This window comes from Panulirus ornatus, chromosome 41, assembly GCF_036320965.1.
Source record: "Panulirus ornatus isolate Po-2019 chromosome 41, ASM3632096v1, whole genome shotgun sequence".
Classification (NCBI taxonomy): domain Eukaryota; kingdom Metazoa; phylum Arthropoda; class Malacostraca; order Decapoda; family Palinuridae; genus Panulirus; species Panulirus ornatus.
In genome coordinates this window covers 16289000-16305254 of record NC_092264.1, presented here as the reverse complement: position 1 = coordinate 16305254, position 16255 = coordinate 16289000, and the positions used below count along the sequence as shown (strand labels likewise).

The 16255-nt window shown below is 40.8% G+C and overlaps 1 protein-coding gene across 4 annotated transcripts in view; it reads left to right on the top strand.

Annotated features, from left to right (window-relative positions):
* The window catches only part of LOC139761715 (uncharacterized), a 119965-nt gene that overhangs the window by 72448 nt on the left and 31262 nt on the right, over positions 1-16255 (top strand). For all 4 annotated transcript variants that reach the window (XM_071686095.1, XM_071686094.1, XM_071686092.1 and 1 more), the window contains 3 exons: positions 1264-1407; positions 4645-8735; positions 14360-14458. In XM_071686095.1, coding sequence (XP_071542196.1) covers positions 1264-1407; positions 4645-8735; positions 14360-14458 — 4334 coding nt within the window. The remainder of the gene's footprint in view (positions 1-1263; positions 1408-4644; positions 8736-14359; positions 14459-16255) is intronic.

Here is a 16255-nt window from a genome sequence, read left to right as displayed (position 1 = left end):
GTCTGGGGAAAACCATGGAAGGCTGTGTAGGTATGTATATTTGCGTGTGTGGACGTATGTATATACATGTGTATGGGGGGGGGTTGGGCCATTTCTTTCGTCTGTTTCCTTGCGCTACCTCGCAAACGCGGGAGACAGCGACAAAGTATAAAAAAAAAAAAAAAAAAAAAAAAATAGTTGTGTTTAAAGGTATAGTTGTCCCAACATTATATGGATGCAATACATGGGAGCTAGATGGGGATGTGCAGAGGAGGATGGAAGTGTTGGAAATGCAAGCTTTGATGACAGAATGTGACTTGAGATGGTTTGATGCAGTAAGAACAGGATAAGAGAGAGAGGAGTGACAATGAGAAGAGTGTGGTTGAGAGAGCTGAAGAGGGTTTGCCAAAATGGTTTGGACATTTGGAGAAAATTAGCAAGGAAAGGTTGACAGAGAGGAAGTATACGTTAGAAGTGAAGGGGACAAGGAGAAGGGAGAGACAAAATTGTATATGGAAAGATGGAATGAAAACGAATTTAAGTGTATAGGGTCTGAACTTGCAGGAGAGTGAAAGGCATGCTTAGGATGGAGTGAATTGGAGTGTTGTGGTATATAAGGTGCACCTTACTGTAGTTGGATTGAACTAGTGCATATGAAGCAGCTAGGGGAACCATGGAAAGATCTCTAGGGCCAAGTTGTGGATAGGGGACCGTGGTTTTAATGCATAACACATGATGACGACAAAGTCAATGTGAGTGAATGCAGCCTTTCTTTGTCTGTTTCTGGCACTACCTCACTGATGTGGGACATTGCATATAAGTATAAAAGTATGAAAATAAGATTTATTAGGGTATAATTGCAGGGATTCCTGCAGCTCCAGTGTTGCATTACACTAAGTAGCATGGACAGGATGGACTCCTTTTAAGTAAGAAGGGATTTGATGAGACTTTGTTTCAATAACTGACAGTGATACATCATCAGCAAAGATGACTGTTTCGTTAACTGAAAGTTATACAGCATCAGCATAGGTGACTGTTCACTAAACTTCTAACCTTAGGTAGGCAGAGTCTGGCAACAGCTACATTATTATTAAACACACATACAAATGCTAGATATTACCGGAAGTGTCAAAGAACTTTTTGATACAGTTGTACCTATATGACAGAACTTGAAAGATTATTAACCATAAATTCACATGTACCTTATTGAGATTTGATTTTACCTAGCTCTTGATTATGGTGAACTGCATTTATATAGAAATCATACATTTTGTTTATTTTCAGGTGCATCATTGATACAGTTGATTCCATAGAGTCATTAAGGGTAATGCAACGTATTCATAACATGATTAGCAACAGTACTCTTGATGTTGGGCCAAATATGCGAGAAATCTTTTTCCCTCCACCATATATTGGAACAAGGCCAAGGTAAAGATTCATTGTGTATGAGCTTTTATTACTTTGGTGTAAATGGTTTACATGAATGGCATGTTTCTCTTTATATATATTTTTAATTTTCCAAAAAAAGGAACAGAGGGGGCCAGGTGAGGATATTCCAAAAAAGGCCCAGTCCTCTGTTCTTAACGCTATCTCGCTAACGCGGGAAATGGCGAATAGTTTAAAAGAAAAAAAAGGCAAAGGGGATAAGAGTGAGTGATCAAATTACAGAGGTATAAGTTTGTTGAGTATTCCTGGTAAATTATATGGGAGGGTATTGATTGAGAGGGTGAAGGCATGTACAGAGCATCAGATTGGGGAAGAGCAGTGCGGTTTCAGAAGTGGTAGAGGATGTGTGGATCAGGTGTTTGCTTTGAAGAATGTATGTGAGAAATACTTAGAAAAGCAAATGGATTTGTATGTAGCATTTATGGATCTGGAGAAGGCATATGATAGAGTTGATAGAGATGCTCTGTGGAAGGTATTAAGAATATATGGTGTGGGAGGCAAGTTGTTAGAAGCAGTGAAAAGTTTTTATCGAGGATGTAAGGCATGTGTACGTGTAGGAAGAGAGGAAAGTGATTGGTTCTCAGTGAATGTAGGTTTGCGGCAGGGGTGTGTGATGTCTCCATGGTTGTTTAATTTGTTTATGGATGGGGTTGTTAGGGAGGTAAATGCAAGAGTTTTGGAAAGAGGGGCAAGTATGAAGTCTGTTGGGGATGAGAGAGCTTGGAAGGGAGTCAGTTGTTGTTCGCTGATGATACAGCGCTGGTGGCTGATTCATGTGAGAAACTGCAGAAGCTGGTGACTGAGTTTGGTAAAGTGTGTGGAAGAAGAAAGTTTAGAGTAAATGTGAATAAGAGCAAGGTTATTAGGTACAGTAGGGGTGAGGGTCAAGTCAATTGGGAGGTGAGTTTGAATGGAGAAAAACTGGAGGAAGTGAAGTGTTTTAGATATCTGGGAGTGGATCTGTCAGCGGATGGAACCATGGAAGCGGAAGTGGATCATAGGGTGGGGGAGGGGGCGAAAATTTTGGGAGCCTTGAAAAATGTGTGGAAGTCGAGAACATTATCTCGGAAAGCAAAAATGGGTATGTTTGAAGGAATAGGGGTTCCAACAATGTTGTATGGTTGCGAGGCGTGGGCTATGGATAGAGATGTGCGCAGGAGGATGGATGTGCTGGAAATGAGATGTTTGAGGAAAATGTGTGGTGTGAGGTGGTTTGATCGAGTAAGTAACGTAAGGGTAAGAGAGATGTGTGGAAATAAAAAGAGCGTGGTTGAGAGAGCAGAAGAGGGTGTTTTGAAATGGTTTGGGCACATGGAGAGAATGAGTGAGGAGAGATTGACCAAGAGGATATATGTGTCGGAGGTGGAGGGAACGAGGAGAAGAGGGAGACCAAATTGGAGGTGGAAAGATGGAGTGAAAAAGATTTTGTGTGATCGGGGCCTGAACATGCAGGAGGGTGAAAGGAGGGCAAGGAATAGAGTGAATTGGAGCGATGTGGTATACAGGGGTTGACGTGCTGTCAGTGGATTGAATCAAGGCATGTGAAGCGTCTGGGGTAAACCATGGAAAGCTGTGTAGGTATGTATATTTGCGTGTGTGGACGTGTGTATGTACATGTGTATGGGGGGGGGTTGGGCCATTTCTTTCGTCTGTTTCCTTGCGCTACCTCGCAAACGCGGGAGACAGCGACAAAGTATAAAAAAAAAAAAAAAAAAAAAAAAATATATATATATATATATATATATATATATATATATATATATATATATATATATATATATATATTTATATATATATATTTTTTTTTCTTTTCTTTTTTGCTTTGTCGCTGTCTCCCGCATTTGCGAGGTAGCGCAAGGAAACAGACGAAAGAAATGGCCCAACCCCCCCCCATACACATGCCTTGATGCAATCCACTGACAGCACGTCAACCCCGGTATACCACATCGCTCCAATTCACTCTATTCTTTGCCCTCCTTTCACCCTCCTGCATGTTCAGGCCCCGATCACTCAAAATCTTTTTCACTCCATCTTTCCACCTCCAATTTGGTCTCCCTCTTCTCCTCGTTCCCTCCACCTCCGACACATATATCCTCTTGGTCAATCTTTCCTCACTCATTCTCTCCATGTGACCAAACCATTTCAAAACACCCTCTTCTGCTCTCTCAACCACGCTCTTTTTATTTCCACACATCTCTCTTACCCTTACGTTACTTACTCGATCAAACCACCTCACACCACACATTGTCCTCAAACATCTCATTTCCAGCACATCCATCCTCCTGCGCACAACTCTATCCATAGTCCACGCCTCGCAACCATACAACATTGTTGGAACCACTATTCCTTCAAACATACCCATTTTTGCTTTCCGAGATAATGTTCTCGACTTCCACACATTCTTCAAGGCTCCCAGAATTTTCGCCCCCTCCCCCACCCTATGATCCACTTCCGCTTCCATGGTTCCATCCGCTGCCAGATCCACTCCCAGATATCTAAAACACTTCACTTCCTCCAGTTTTTCTCCATTCAAACTCACCTCCCAATTGAATTGACCCTCAACCCTACTGTACCTAATAACCTTGCTCTTATTCACATTTACTCTTAACTTTCTTCTTTCACACACTTTACCAAACTCAGTCACCAGCTTCTGCAGTTTCTCACATGAATCAGCCACCAGCACTGTATCATCAGCGAACAACAACTGACTCACTTCCCAAGCTCTCTTATCCCCAACAGACTTCATACTTGCCCCTCTTTCCAAAACTCTTGCATTCACCTCCCTAACAACCCCATCCATAAACAAATTAAACAACCATGGAGACATCACACACCCCTGCCGCAAACCTACATTCACTGAGAACCAATCACTTTCCTCTCTTCTATATATATATATATTTATTGTGTATCCCTGGGGATAGGGGATTAAGAATACTTCTCACGTATTCCCTGCGTGTTGTAGAAGGCGACTAAAAGGGGAGGGAGCAGGGGGCTGGAAATCCTCCCCTCTCTTTTTTTTTTTTTTTTTTTTTAATTTTCCAAAAGAAGGAACAGAGGGGGGCCAGGTGAGGATATTCCAAAAAAGGCCCAGTCCTCTGTTCTTAACGCTACCTCGCTAATGCGGGAAATGGCGAATAGTTTAAAAAAAAAAAAAAAAAAAAAAATTATTGTGTGTTCAAAATGAAGCATTATATTTTCTGATAAGTGGTAAATTTTCAGGTTTGTCATGATTCGATGTGATTTGAATAACAAGTGGGAAATTGTTGGGGTAGTTCAGAAGAAAGGTCCTGTCAAGACTTCAAAGTATCCTGAACAAAAGACGAAGGTGGGTACAGTACAAAAGGTCTCATCAATTGCACCGCAAGTTATTGACCTAGAAGAGGAGGAGAAGCAAAAGGAACAACCAAAGGAGGATAGGCCTGATGTTGTTATTTTACCTTCAGAAGATGAAGTGCCTGGACTTGCTGATGCTGCTTCTCAAGAGAGAGATAGTGGAGCATGGGAAGGCAGTCTTCCCTTAATAGCAAGTGTACATAGTGCTTCAGATTCTAATATGGCTGAGTTTATTGGATCCCCAGAAAGAGTATGTGATGATTCAGTGGTTACGATTCCCTCATTTGAAAATTCGTCGTCACTAACTAGAAAAACATCCTCTTCATCAAAGGCCATTCCTGACCTAGTTCCAATTTCTACATGTTCTTTAGATGAGCTTGATACTGAAGTTACTCAAAGAAAGGAAGCTTTGAAAACTGAAGACATTGTACCAGTAAGTGGAGTTAGGTCTGAACTTCAACAGCTTTACTGTGGATCATCTGCTTTTAGCACTGTAACTAAGACATCTGGTTCAGTATCAGCTTTAGTGACATCTAATGTTGGCATGAAAGCAATTAAACTGAATCCATCCAGTAGCCGAGTGTTTGGTGATTCTTCGGTAGAGACCTCACTGACTTTAATGAGCCCAAGTCTGACAGCATCACTTTCTACAGGAAGTTCATCACAGCCAGTTATGTCAAGATCTTGTACTTCTGGAAAGTTAAACATAACATCACCGATAGTAACTTCAGATTCTACTACTCGTGATGTATCCAGACCTGTAAGTAGTACCTCATTTAAGGAAGAGTTTGATAATATACCAGTTCCAGCTTCTACAGGTTCTGTAGATGAACTTCACAGTGAAATATCACAAAGAAAAGATTTTATGAAAACCCAGAGTGTATCAAAAAGTGGGGTCAGATCTGAACTTCAGCAGCAGCTTAACTGTGGGCCAGCTGCTTTCAGTACTTTAACAAAGACTACTACTACATTATCTGCTGTCATAACTTCTACCCCAGGCATGAAAACTTTCAAGTTGAATCCAAGCAGTGCCCGAGTGTTCAGTGATTCTACTGGTGAGAATTCACTCCCGTTAGTGAGCCAAACCTTAGCAACAACAACATTTTCCCCAAAAACCTCATCACAGCCACTTATGTCAGGACCTGGTACTTCTGGAAAATTAGCCATACTTCCTCCAAAAATAACTCCAGAATCTCCTGCTTTTGTGTTATCCATACCTGAAAGTGGTGTTTCAGTGAAAGAAGAGTCAAGTAACAATATACCAAAGATAAATGAATGTCCAGGTCAGAACAGGAGAGTTATATCACCAGCCATGCCAGGAAATACAGCGTTGCGTACTTCTACACAGACTGCTGCTGAAGAGGGTAACAATACGATAGTTAATCAAAATTTATCAGTTTCATCAGCACCCAATTCGAAAATGTTGTATATTCCAGTAAGTTCTGGATGTGTTTCAAAAATGATATTTATGCCAACTGTTAGTGGAGGATCATCACCACGAATGATGCTTCTACCCACCATCCATGGAAGTAATGGAGGACTAGACACTAGTAAGATGAAGATGTTTCTTGTTCCATCAAGTCAGGACAGCAATAAAATGATTTTTTTTCCAGCTTCTGCTGAGACTAGTGATGCCCATGCTACTAATGTGGCAGTTACAAGTGGACCTAGTGAAAATGAGAAAAAGATGTTGGTTGTGCCTTCTTCAATGTTAGGTAACTTGGGGAACATTATCACAAGACCACCACCATTTGTTGAGCAGAAATCAAAATTGCTTGTTCCAAGACCTACAGTAATCAATGATTCTCCATCATTTGCATCACCTTGTACAGGAACTTTGCTTGTACCCTTGAAAAATGCAGGAACTTTACCTAGTAAGTCTTGCACTGATGAAATTTCATCACTGGGGAAGACTGAAACTAATAATGCATCCCAAGAAACTGAGAAAGACACCACTGTTCAAGATGACTCTGATGATGTTGTGGTGATAGGACCAGCAACAAACAGTCTTACTATTACTCGAGTGAGAACTGCATCTGAATCAACATTTTCAAGAGCTGAATCAAACTCAAGCCGTTCTTGCACTTCTCCATCATTACTGATAATGCCAGCACCTCCAGTTTCTAGTGGTGGGAAAGCTGAAACTAATGTTGTTTCTTCTGTAATAACTATTTCAAGTACAATATCTAGTAAAACACAGTCACCTCAAAAAGACTGTGACACAGTGTTTGCAAGTGATATCACTAAATCAAGCACGCTTAATTCAGCAAATTCACCAGGGGATGCTGTTATTGTCAAGACATCCTTAAATGCAATGCAGCTGAATGCTTTACTTCAAAGTACTCACAGAGACATGCTTAAAAGTGGAGATACTTGGTCTTCAGGTGCTCACAGTAAAGCTTTGGAGTCAAAAGTAGCATTGCGTGATGGTGAAGAGAGCAGCTTACCTGAAGCCAAACTTATTAAAATTTCATGTAAATTACCAGCCCAAAATGAAAGCCGTGTTGTAGAACATGAACGAAAGGGTATTGAGGAAGTTGAAGAAGTAGGGAGTAAATGTGTTCCAATAAAAAAAGGTGGATACCATTGGAGTGCAGTTGATCTTTCTTTAAATTTTAAAAGTGTTAAGTTGGAGTGGCTTCTTGGCACCATTAGAAAAAATGTTTTAATGAATATTTATCGAATGTCATTAAAAACACAATCTCCAGTTACACTTAGTGTGAAAAATGGCAGCTCAACTTCCATGCTGTATGGTTTAGCTAGAAGAGGTTATGTGTATAGAGATGGAGATCATCCTCTACCAGTACTTATTCTTGGTTCTGTTGTGTCAGCTGTTATGAGTTCGTCAACCACCCCTGATGCTATGCTTTTCCAGGTTAATGCTATCAAATATTTCATTAGGGAAAGCACTGGAGAGCTTTCCTCATACACATATGATATGACTGGAGACTTTTTAGTGAAATTGGCATCCAAGAAAAGAGGAGATGGAGGAGAAATGATAGGTATTGGTGAAAAGGTTCCAATCCAGAAGATGAGAGAAATAAGTTATACTGCAGAGAATTCCTCTCATCGCACATCATCAGGGAAGACAGATACTGGGAGTGCCAATGAAAAATGTTGTCCACCAGCACTAAAATCAAAAATGCAAGATGGTAATGGGTGTAGCTGCACTGTAGCTGGGGATTTTATATGTTTAGGACATAGTGCCCCTCAGTGGAAGGAAAAAGAATCGATAGAATCATCAGCATGTAATCAATCTGTAACCCGTAGATCTCAGCCATTACCCCTGGATCATTCTTGTACCATTCATCAGGAATCTACGCAGACCACTTCAAGTTTTTCAGAAACTCTTTTGCTGCAAGATTTATCTGTTACTAAGGAGAGTAAAGCAAAAGCATCAGACACTTTATCGCCATTTGTTAAGTGCTCATCAGTGCCAGGGTCTGTAGTTTGTGACACATCTCAGTCAGATAAACCACAAGTCAAAGAGTCTTTACAAGACTCTTCACATGTGGATCCAGAAAAAATAAGAACCAATTCTGATTTGATTTCACAAGTCTCCCCCATTATATCAAAGGATTTTCAGTGTTCCAAACTGGATTTGCAGTCAAAGAGTGAGGAGGTGTCAAGTGTTCCATCAAGTGAGTTGAGTAGTACTGAGAAAAGTACTCCTGTGGTATTAAAGTCTGTGTCTAACAGTGAGGTGAAAATTTTAAGCAGTAGTGAATCTTGCCCTATTCCCAAAGTTGATGCACCAGATAAACTTCAAAAACCAGGTAGTCCTTCAAATCGCAAAGGGTTAGAAGGACGAGATATAGAAAAAGAGGTTGAGGATTTCGTATCTGAAAGCAGTGAAGTAGCTCAAGGACTGAATATTCAAGATGAAATTGAAGATGTTGACATTGTAGGTGACTACGATACGAATCTGCCAGTATCGACATTTTTCAGGAAACAGATGATGAATGACGCTTTTCCAGGTATGTAATTATTTTACATATTTTTCTTGAAGACAAAAAAAGAATTGATTTGTTTCCAAAACACAGTTACAATAAATGTTTTATGTATCTTTTTTATTATTATTATTATTATTATTATTTTTATTATTATTATTATTATTATTATTATTATGTAAGGCATGTGTACGTGTAGGAAGGGAAGAAAGTGATTGGTTCTCAGTGAATGTAGGTTTGCGGCAGGGGTGTGTGATGTCTCCATGGTTGTTTAATTTGTTTATGGATGGGGTTGTTAGGGAGGTAAATGCAAGAGTTTTGGAAAGAGGGGCAAGTATGAAGTCTGTTGGGGATGAGAGAGCTTGGGAAGTGAGTCAGTTGTTGTTCGCTGATGACACAGCGCTGGTGGCTGATTCATGTGAGAAACTGCAGAAGCTGGTGACTGAGTTTGGTAAAGTGTGTGGAAGAAGAAAGTTAAGAGTAAATGTGAATAAGAGCAAGGTTATTAGGTACAGTAGGGTTGAGGGTCAAGTCAATTGGGAGGTGAGTTTGAATGGAGAAAAACTGGAGGAAGTGAAGTGTTTTAGATATCTGGGAGTGGATCTGGCAGCGGATGGAACCATGAAAGCGGAAGTGGATCATAGGGTGGGGGAGGGGGCGAAAATTCTGGGGGCCTTGAAGAATGTGTGGAAGTCGAGAACATTATCTTGGAAAGCAAAAATGGGTATGTTTGAAGGAATAGTGGTTCCAACAATGTTGTATGGTTGCGAGGCGTGGGCTATGGATAGAGTTGTGTGCAGGAGGATGGATGTGCTGGAAATGAGATGTTTGAGGACAATGTGTGGTGTGAGGTCGTTTGATCAAGTAACGTAAGGGTAAGAGAGATGTGTGGAAATAAAAAGAGCGTGGTTGAGAGAGCAGAAGAGGGTGTTTTGAAGTGGTTTGGGCACATGGAGAGGATGAGTGAGGAAAGATTGACCAAGAGGATATATGTGTCGGAGGTGGAGGGAACGAGGAGAAGAGGGAGACCAAATTGGAGTTGGAAAGATGGAGTGAAAAAGATTTTGTGTGATCGCGGCCTGAACATGCAGGAGGGTGAAAGGAGGGCAAGGAATAGAGTGAATTGGAGCGATATGGTATACCGGGGCTGACATGCTGGCAGTGGATTGAATCAAGGCATGTGAAGCGTCTGGGGTAAACCATGGAAAGCTGTGTAGGTATGTATATTTGCATGTGTGGACGTATGTATATACATGTGTATGGGGGGGGGGAGTTGGGCCATTTCTTTCGTCTGTTTCCTTGCGCTACCTCGCAAACGCGGGAGACAGCGACAAAGTATAAAAAAAAAAAAAAAAAAAATTATTATTATTATTATTTGTTTATGGATGGGGTTGTTAGGGAGGTTAATGCAAGAGTTTTGGAAAGAGGGGCAAGTATGAAGTCTGTTGGGGATGAGAGAGCTTGGGAAGTGAGTCAGTTGTTGTTCGCTGATGATACAGCGCTGGTGGCTGATTCATGTGAGAAACTGCAGAAGCTGGTGACTGAGTTTGGTAAAGTGTGTGAAAGAAGAAAGTTAAGAGTAAATGTGAATAAGAGCAAGGTTGTTAGGTACAGTAGGGTTGAGGGTCAAGTCAATTGGGAGGTGAGTTTGAATGGAGAAAAACTGAAGGAAGTAAAGTGTTTTAGATATCTGGGAGTGGATCTGGCAGCGGATGGAATCATGGAAGCGGAAGTGGATCATAGGGTGGGGGAGGGGGCGAAAATTCTGGGAGCCTTGAAGAATGTGTGGAAGTCGAGAACATTATCTCGGAAAGCAAAAATGGGTATGTTTGAAGGAATAGTGGTTCCAACAATGTTGTATGGTTGCGAGGCGTGGGCTATGGATAGAGTGGTGCGCAGGAGGATGGATGTGCTGGAAATGAGATGTTTGAGGACAATGTGTGGTGTGAGGTGGTTTGATCGAGTAAGTAACGTAAGAGTAAGAGAGATGTGTGGAAGTAAAAAGAGCGTGGTTGAGAGAGCAGAAGAGGGTGTTTTGAAATGGTTTGGGCACATGGAGAGAATGAGTGAGGAAAGGTTGACCCAGAGGATATATGTGTCGGAGGTGGAGGGAACGAGGAGAAGAGGGAGACCAAATTGGAGGTGGAAAGATGGAGTGAAAAAGATTTTGTGTGATCGGGGCCTGAACATGCAGGAGGGTGAAAGGAGGGCAAGGAATAGAGTGAATTGGATCGATGTGGTATACCCGGGTTGACGTGCTGTCAGTGGATTGAATCAGGGCATGTGAAGCGTCTGGGGTAAACCATGGAGAGCTGTGTAGGTATGTATATTTGCGTGTGTGGACGTATGTATATACATGTGTATGGGGGTGGGTTAGGCCATTTCTTTCGTCTGTTTCCTTGCGCTACCTCGCAAACGCGGGAGACAGCGAAAAAAAAAAAATTATTATTATTATTATGATCTATCTGTGAGAATAGGGGGAAAGAAATCCTTCCCACATATTCCCAGCATGTTGTGAAAGGTGAGGGAGTGGGGGGCTAGAAATCATCCCCTCCAGTCTTTAGTTTTCCAAAAGAAGGAACAGGAAAGGGGGTCAAGTGAGGATGTTCCATCTAAGGCTTAGTCCTTTGGTCTTAGCGCTTCCTTGCTAATGCAGGAAATGGCAATTATTTATGAAAAAAGAATATTATCATTATTTACTATACTTGATCGCCATTTCCCACATCAGCAAGATAACAGCAAGAAACAGATGAGGATAGACCTATCCACTCATATACACCCATATATACTAACATGTACTTATACGTATCAACATTACACATGTACATACATATACATACACAAAGACATATACATATGTGCACATGTACATTTTTATATTTGCTTGCCTTCACCCATTCGTGGCACCATCCCACCCCACAGGAAACAGCATCACCACCCTCTGTGTCAGGGATGTAGCTCCATGAAAACAGACAAGAAAGACTGCATTCACTCACACTCAGTCTCTAACTGTCATGTGTAATGCACCGAAACCACAGCTCCCTTTCCACATTCAGGACCCACAAACCTTTCCATGGTTTTCCTGACAGTCCCAATCTTTGGCTCAAGATGGAACGATGGTCCTGGTCATGGCCCTTCCCAAACAAAGAAACTAGAACTGTTTCCTGTTTGGCAGGGTAGTGTGGGAATGGGTAAAGGCAGCAAATATGAATATGTACATGTGTATATATGTGTGTGTCTGTGTATGTATATGTATGCACATATACATGTACATACATACACACAGACATATACATATGTGCACATGTACATTTTCATGTTTGCTTGCCTTCATCCATTCATGGCACCATCCCACCCCACCGGAAACAGCATCACCACTCTCTGTGTCAGGGAGGTAGCTCCATGAAAACAGACAAGAAAGACTGCATTCACTCACACTCAGTCTCTAACTGTCATGTGTAGTGCACCGAAACCACAGCTCCCTCTCCACATTCAGGACCCACAGGCCTCTCCATGGTTTTCCTGACAGTCCCAATCATTGGTTCAAGATGGAGTGATGGTCCCGGTCATGGTCCTTCCCAAATTAAGGAACTAGAACCGTTTCCTGTTTGGCAGGGTAGTGTGGGAATGGATAAAGGCAGCAAGTATAAATATGTACATGTGTATATATGTATATGTATGTATACATTTATATGTATATGTATGTATGTGTGCGTGTATGGGCGTTTATGTACATACATGTGTACATGAGTGGTTGGGCTGTTCTTCATCTGTTTCCTTGCGCTGCCTTGCTGATGTGGGAAACTGCAATTAAGTATGATAAATGAATAAGTAAATTATTTTTTTATACTTAATCACCATCTCCCACATCAGCAAGGTAGCGCAAGGAAACAGACGAAAGAATGGCCCAACCCACCCACATACACATGTATATACATAAACACCCACACACGCACATATACATACCTATACATTTCATTATATTCATACATATACATACACAGACATATACATATATACACATGTACATATTCATACTTGCTGCCTTCATCCATTCCCATTGCCACCCCGCCACACATGAAATTTATTTGTTATACTTAATCACCATCTCCCACATCAGCGAGGTCGCGTAGAAACAGATGAAAGAATGGCCCAACCCACCCACATGCACATATATATACATAAATGCCCGCACACACACACATATACATACCTATACATTTCAACGTATACATACATATACATACCCAGACATATACATATATACGCATGTACATATTCATACTTGCTGCCTTCATCCATTCCTGTCGCCACCCTGCCAGGAAGAAGACAAAAAAGGCCACATTCATTCACACTCAGTCTCTAGCTGTCATGTCTAATGCACCGAATCACAGCTCCCTTTCACATCCAGGCCCCATAAAACTTTCCATGGTTTACCCCAGATGCTTCACATGTCCTGGTTCAGTCCATGATGATTGTTATGAAGGTGAAATCGCAATTCAGTAGTTCATATAATTTTATTTAACATGTAATTTTTCTATACGTGTGGCACAACTTGTTTCATAGAGACAGTCTGCCTTATTAGGTGTCAATAATTCACAAATTTTTGAAATCCCAACACCACAACAAAAATCATGTCTGACCTCTGCCATTCTAGACAACACACTGGAGTGACTGACAGTGACAGTTAAAGAGAGAGTGAGGGGTGCCATGTGGTTAAAGGGGTTGAGTTGCATGGCAGGGTTTGGCCTGGATAACAAAATGTGTGTTTGAATATTTTTCTTATGTTTTTGTTTCTTGATAATTCTTCATATTGATTTGGTTGATAATAGGATGGGCTTTAAAGTTGCCTGGGGACAAATTAAAGTTCTTAGTATTAGCAATTAAGACAGATTCAATGATGTTATGGTTACCATAATCTGAAGAGGGGTACAGTATCACTGAGTTGTTAAGGTCTACAGGGTGCATGTTTTCACGACAGTGTTTAGCGATCGTGTTTTTGTGGTCATCCCTGCATACAGAGTGATGATGCCAATAGCATCTCTCAGATGCAGTTTTGCTGGTCTGGCCCATGTATACTTCTTTGCATGCTGCTGCTGCTTGTGCTAGTGACATCTATGGGCACCTGGTAGAAGTAAACATCAGCTGGGATTTCAAGTGATGATGGAAGCCAATATGACATATAGTGATGTGCAGAGCAGGTGCTACATAACATGCCTAGAGCAGTGAAAGGTTGGTCGTGAAAAATCTAGACCATATTTTGATTGATCATGTGAGGTAGTTGAATACATCTCTGGGATTGAGATATGTCCAGATATAGTAAATTCACCTGAATCTACCTCTTTGAAAAGTCTGTTTCAACAGTTCCTATTATATATGTATTAATTTCTTAAATGCAACTTAGAAATTACTGTTTGTGCATAAGTTTACATACCTGTGTTTTTCAGTTTGTTTGTTTGTGTTTCTCAAATTGTGATAAATGGTTATTAATAGATTTTCTTGCATAGTAAAATGATTTTGCATAAAACATGTTTAGATGATAAAGTTGTAAATCATATGTTATGTGGTCTACCTTTTTGATACATTGAAAACAAAATGCAGATCACCTGTTGCAGATCACCTTTTTTGTTACAGTATTACATATTTTCCAGATAAAAAAGTAACTCAGTCCGCCACCCCTGGAGATGTAGCAAAGCGCCTGCTAGCTCTGCCGTCAGTCGCTGCTGAAGCCAAATATAAAAGGAAAATTGGTATGTTCATGCCCTGCTATATATTCATCCTTTCTATCTTATGTGATTTTGTACTACTTATGTTACTCTGCCATATTTATTTAGACATTCTTACCCATGTTTGGAAAGATATACTGCTGTTACCAACTTGTCATTACCTATTCATGCATACATAGAGGGAGCTTTAAATGTGAGCCTCTGCCTTCTTCCTAAGTATTCTTATCATTGAGGTCTTTGAATTCTCCTGTAGTGATTGCATTTACTTTCCTTTTTATTTTAACTTAAGGTATGACTCCATAACTTTTCCCCTTTTGTTCTCGACCCTTTTCTATAACCTTTTCCATTTTCTGTGTTAGCATCATCATAGCCTCTTGGAAATTTATACATAATTATCTTTTCTTCTTCCTGATTCTTTTTTCATGCAGTATGGGTAGATTGAGGGCAGCCCTCCTCTCCCCCATTTTAGCTTATTTCATTCATCTTTAGCCCCATTCTTGATACATACCTTTAGGAGATTTTCAGCAATTCTCTGCTCTTCAAGTGAGAGGACAAAACTCCTACTGCATATTCTAGTGAACTACATATGCATATTTTGTCTATTTTTTTCAACATATCACTGTCCATATACCTGAAAGCAGTGAATGTTGGGGTGAAGAGGGTGGTGAGAGTAAGTGAGCTTGGGAAGGAGACTTGTGTGAGGAAGTACCAGGAGAGACTGAGTACAGAATGGAAAAAGGTGAGAACAATGGAAGTAAGGGGAGTGGGGGAGGAATGGGATGTATTTAGGGAATCAGTGATGGATTGCGCAAAAGATGCTTGTGGCATGAGAAGAGTGGGAGGTGGGTTGATTAGAAAGGGTAGTGAGTGGTGGGATGAAGAAGTAAGATTATTAGTGAAAGCGAAGAGAGAGGCATTTGGACGATTTTTGCAGGGAAAAAATGCAATTGAGTGGGAGATGTATAAAAGAAAGAGACATGAGGTCAAGAGAAAGGTGCAAGAGGTGAAAAAGAGGGCAAATGAGAGTTGGGGTGAGAGAGTATCATTAAATTTTAGGGAGAATAAAAAGATGTTCTGGAAGGAGGTAAATAAAGTGCGTAAGACAAGGGAGCAAATGGGAACTTCAGTGAAGGGCGCAAATGGGGAGGTGATAACAAGTAGTGGTGATGTGAGAAGGAGATGGAGTGAGTATTTTGAAGGTTTGTTGAATGTGTTTGATGATAGAGTGGCAGATATAGGGTGTTTTGGTCGAGGTGGTGTGGAAAGTGAGAGGGTTAGGGAAAATGATTTGGTAAACAGAGAAGAGGTAGTAAAAGCTTTGCGGAAGATGAAAGCCGGCAAGGCAGCAGGTTTGGATGGTATTGCAGTGGAATTTATTAAAAAAGGGGGTGACTGTATTATTGACTGGTTGGTAAGGTTATTTAATGTATGAATGACTCATGGTGAGGTGCCTGAGGATTGGCGGAATGCGTGCATAGTGCCATTGTACAAAGGCAAAGGGGATAAGAGTGAGTGCTCAAATTACAGAGGTATAAGTTTGTTGAGTATTCCTGGTAAATTATATGGGAGGGTATTGATTGAGAGGGTGAAGGCATGTACAGAGCATCAGATTGGGGAAGAGCAGTGTGGTTTCAGAAGTGGTAGAGGATGTGTGGATCAGGTGTTTGCTTTGAAGAATGTATGTGAGAAATACTTAGAAAAGCAAATGGATTAGTATGTAGCATTTATGGATCTGGAGAAGGCATATGATAGAGTTGATAGAGATGCTTTGTGGAAGGTATTAAGAATATATGGTGTGGGAGGCAAGTTGTTAGAAGCAGT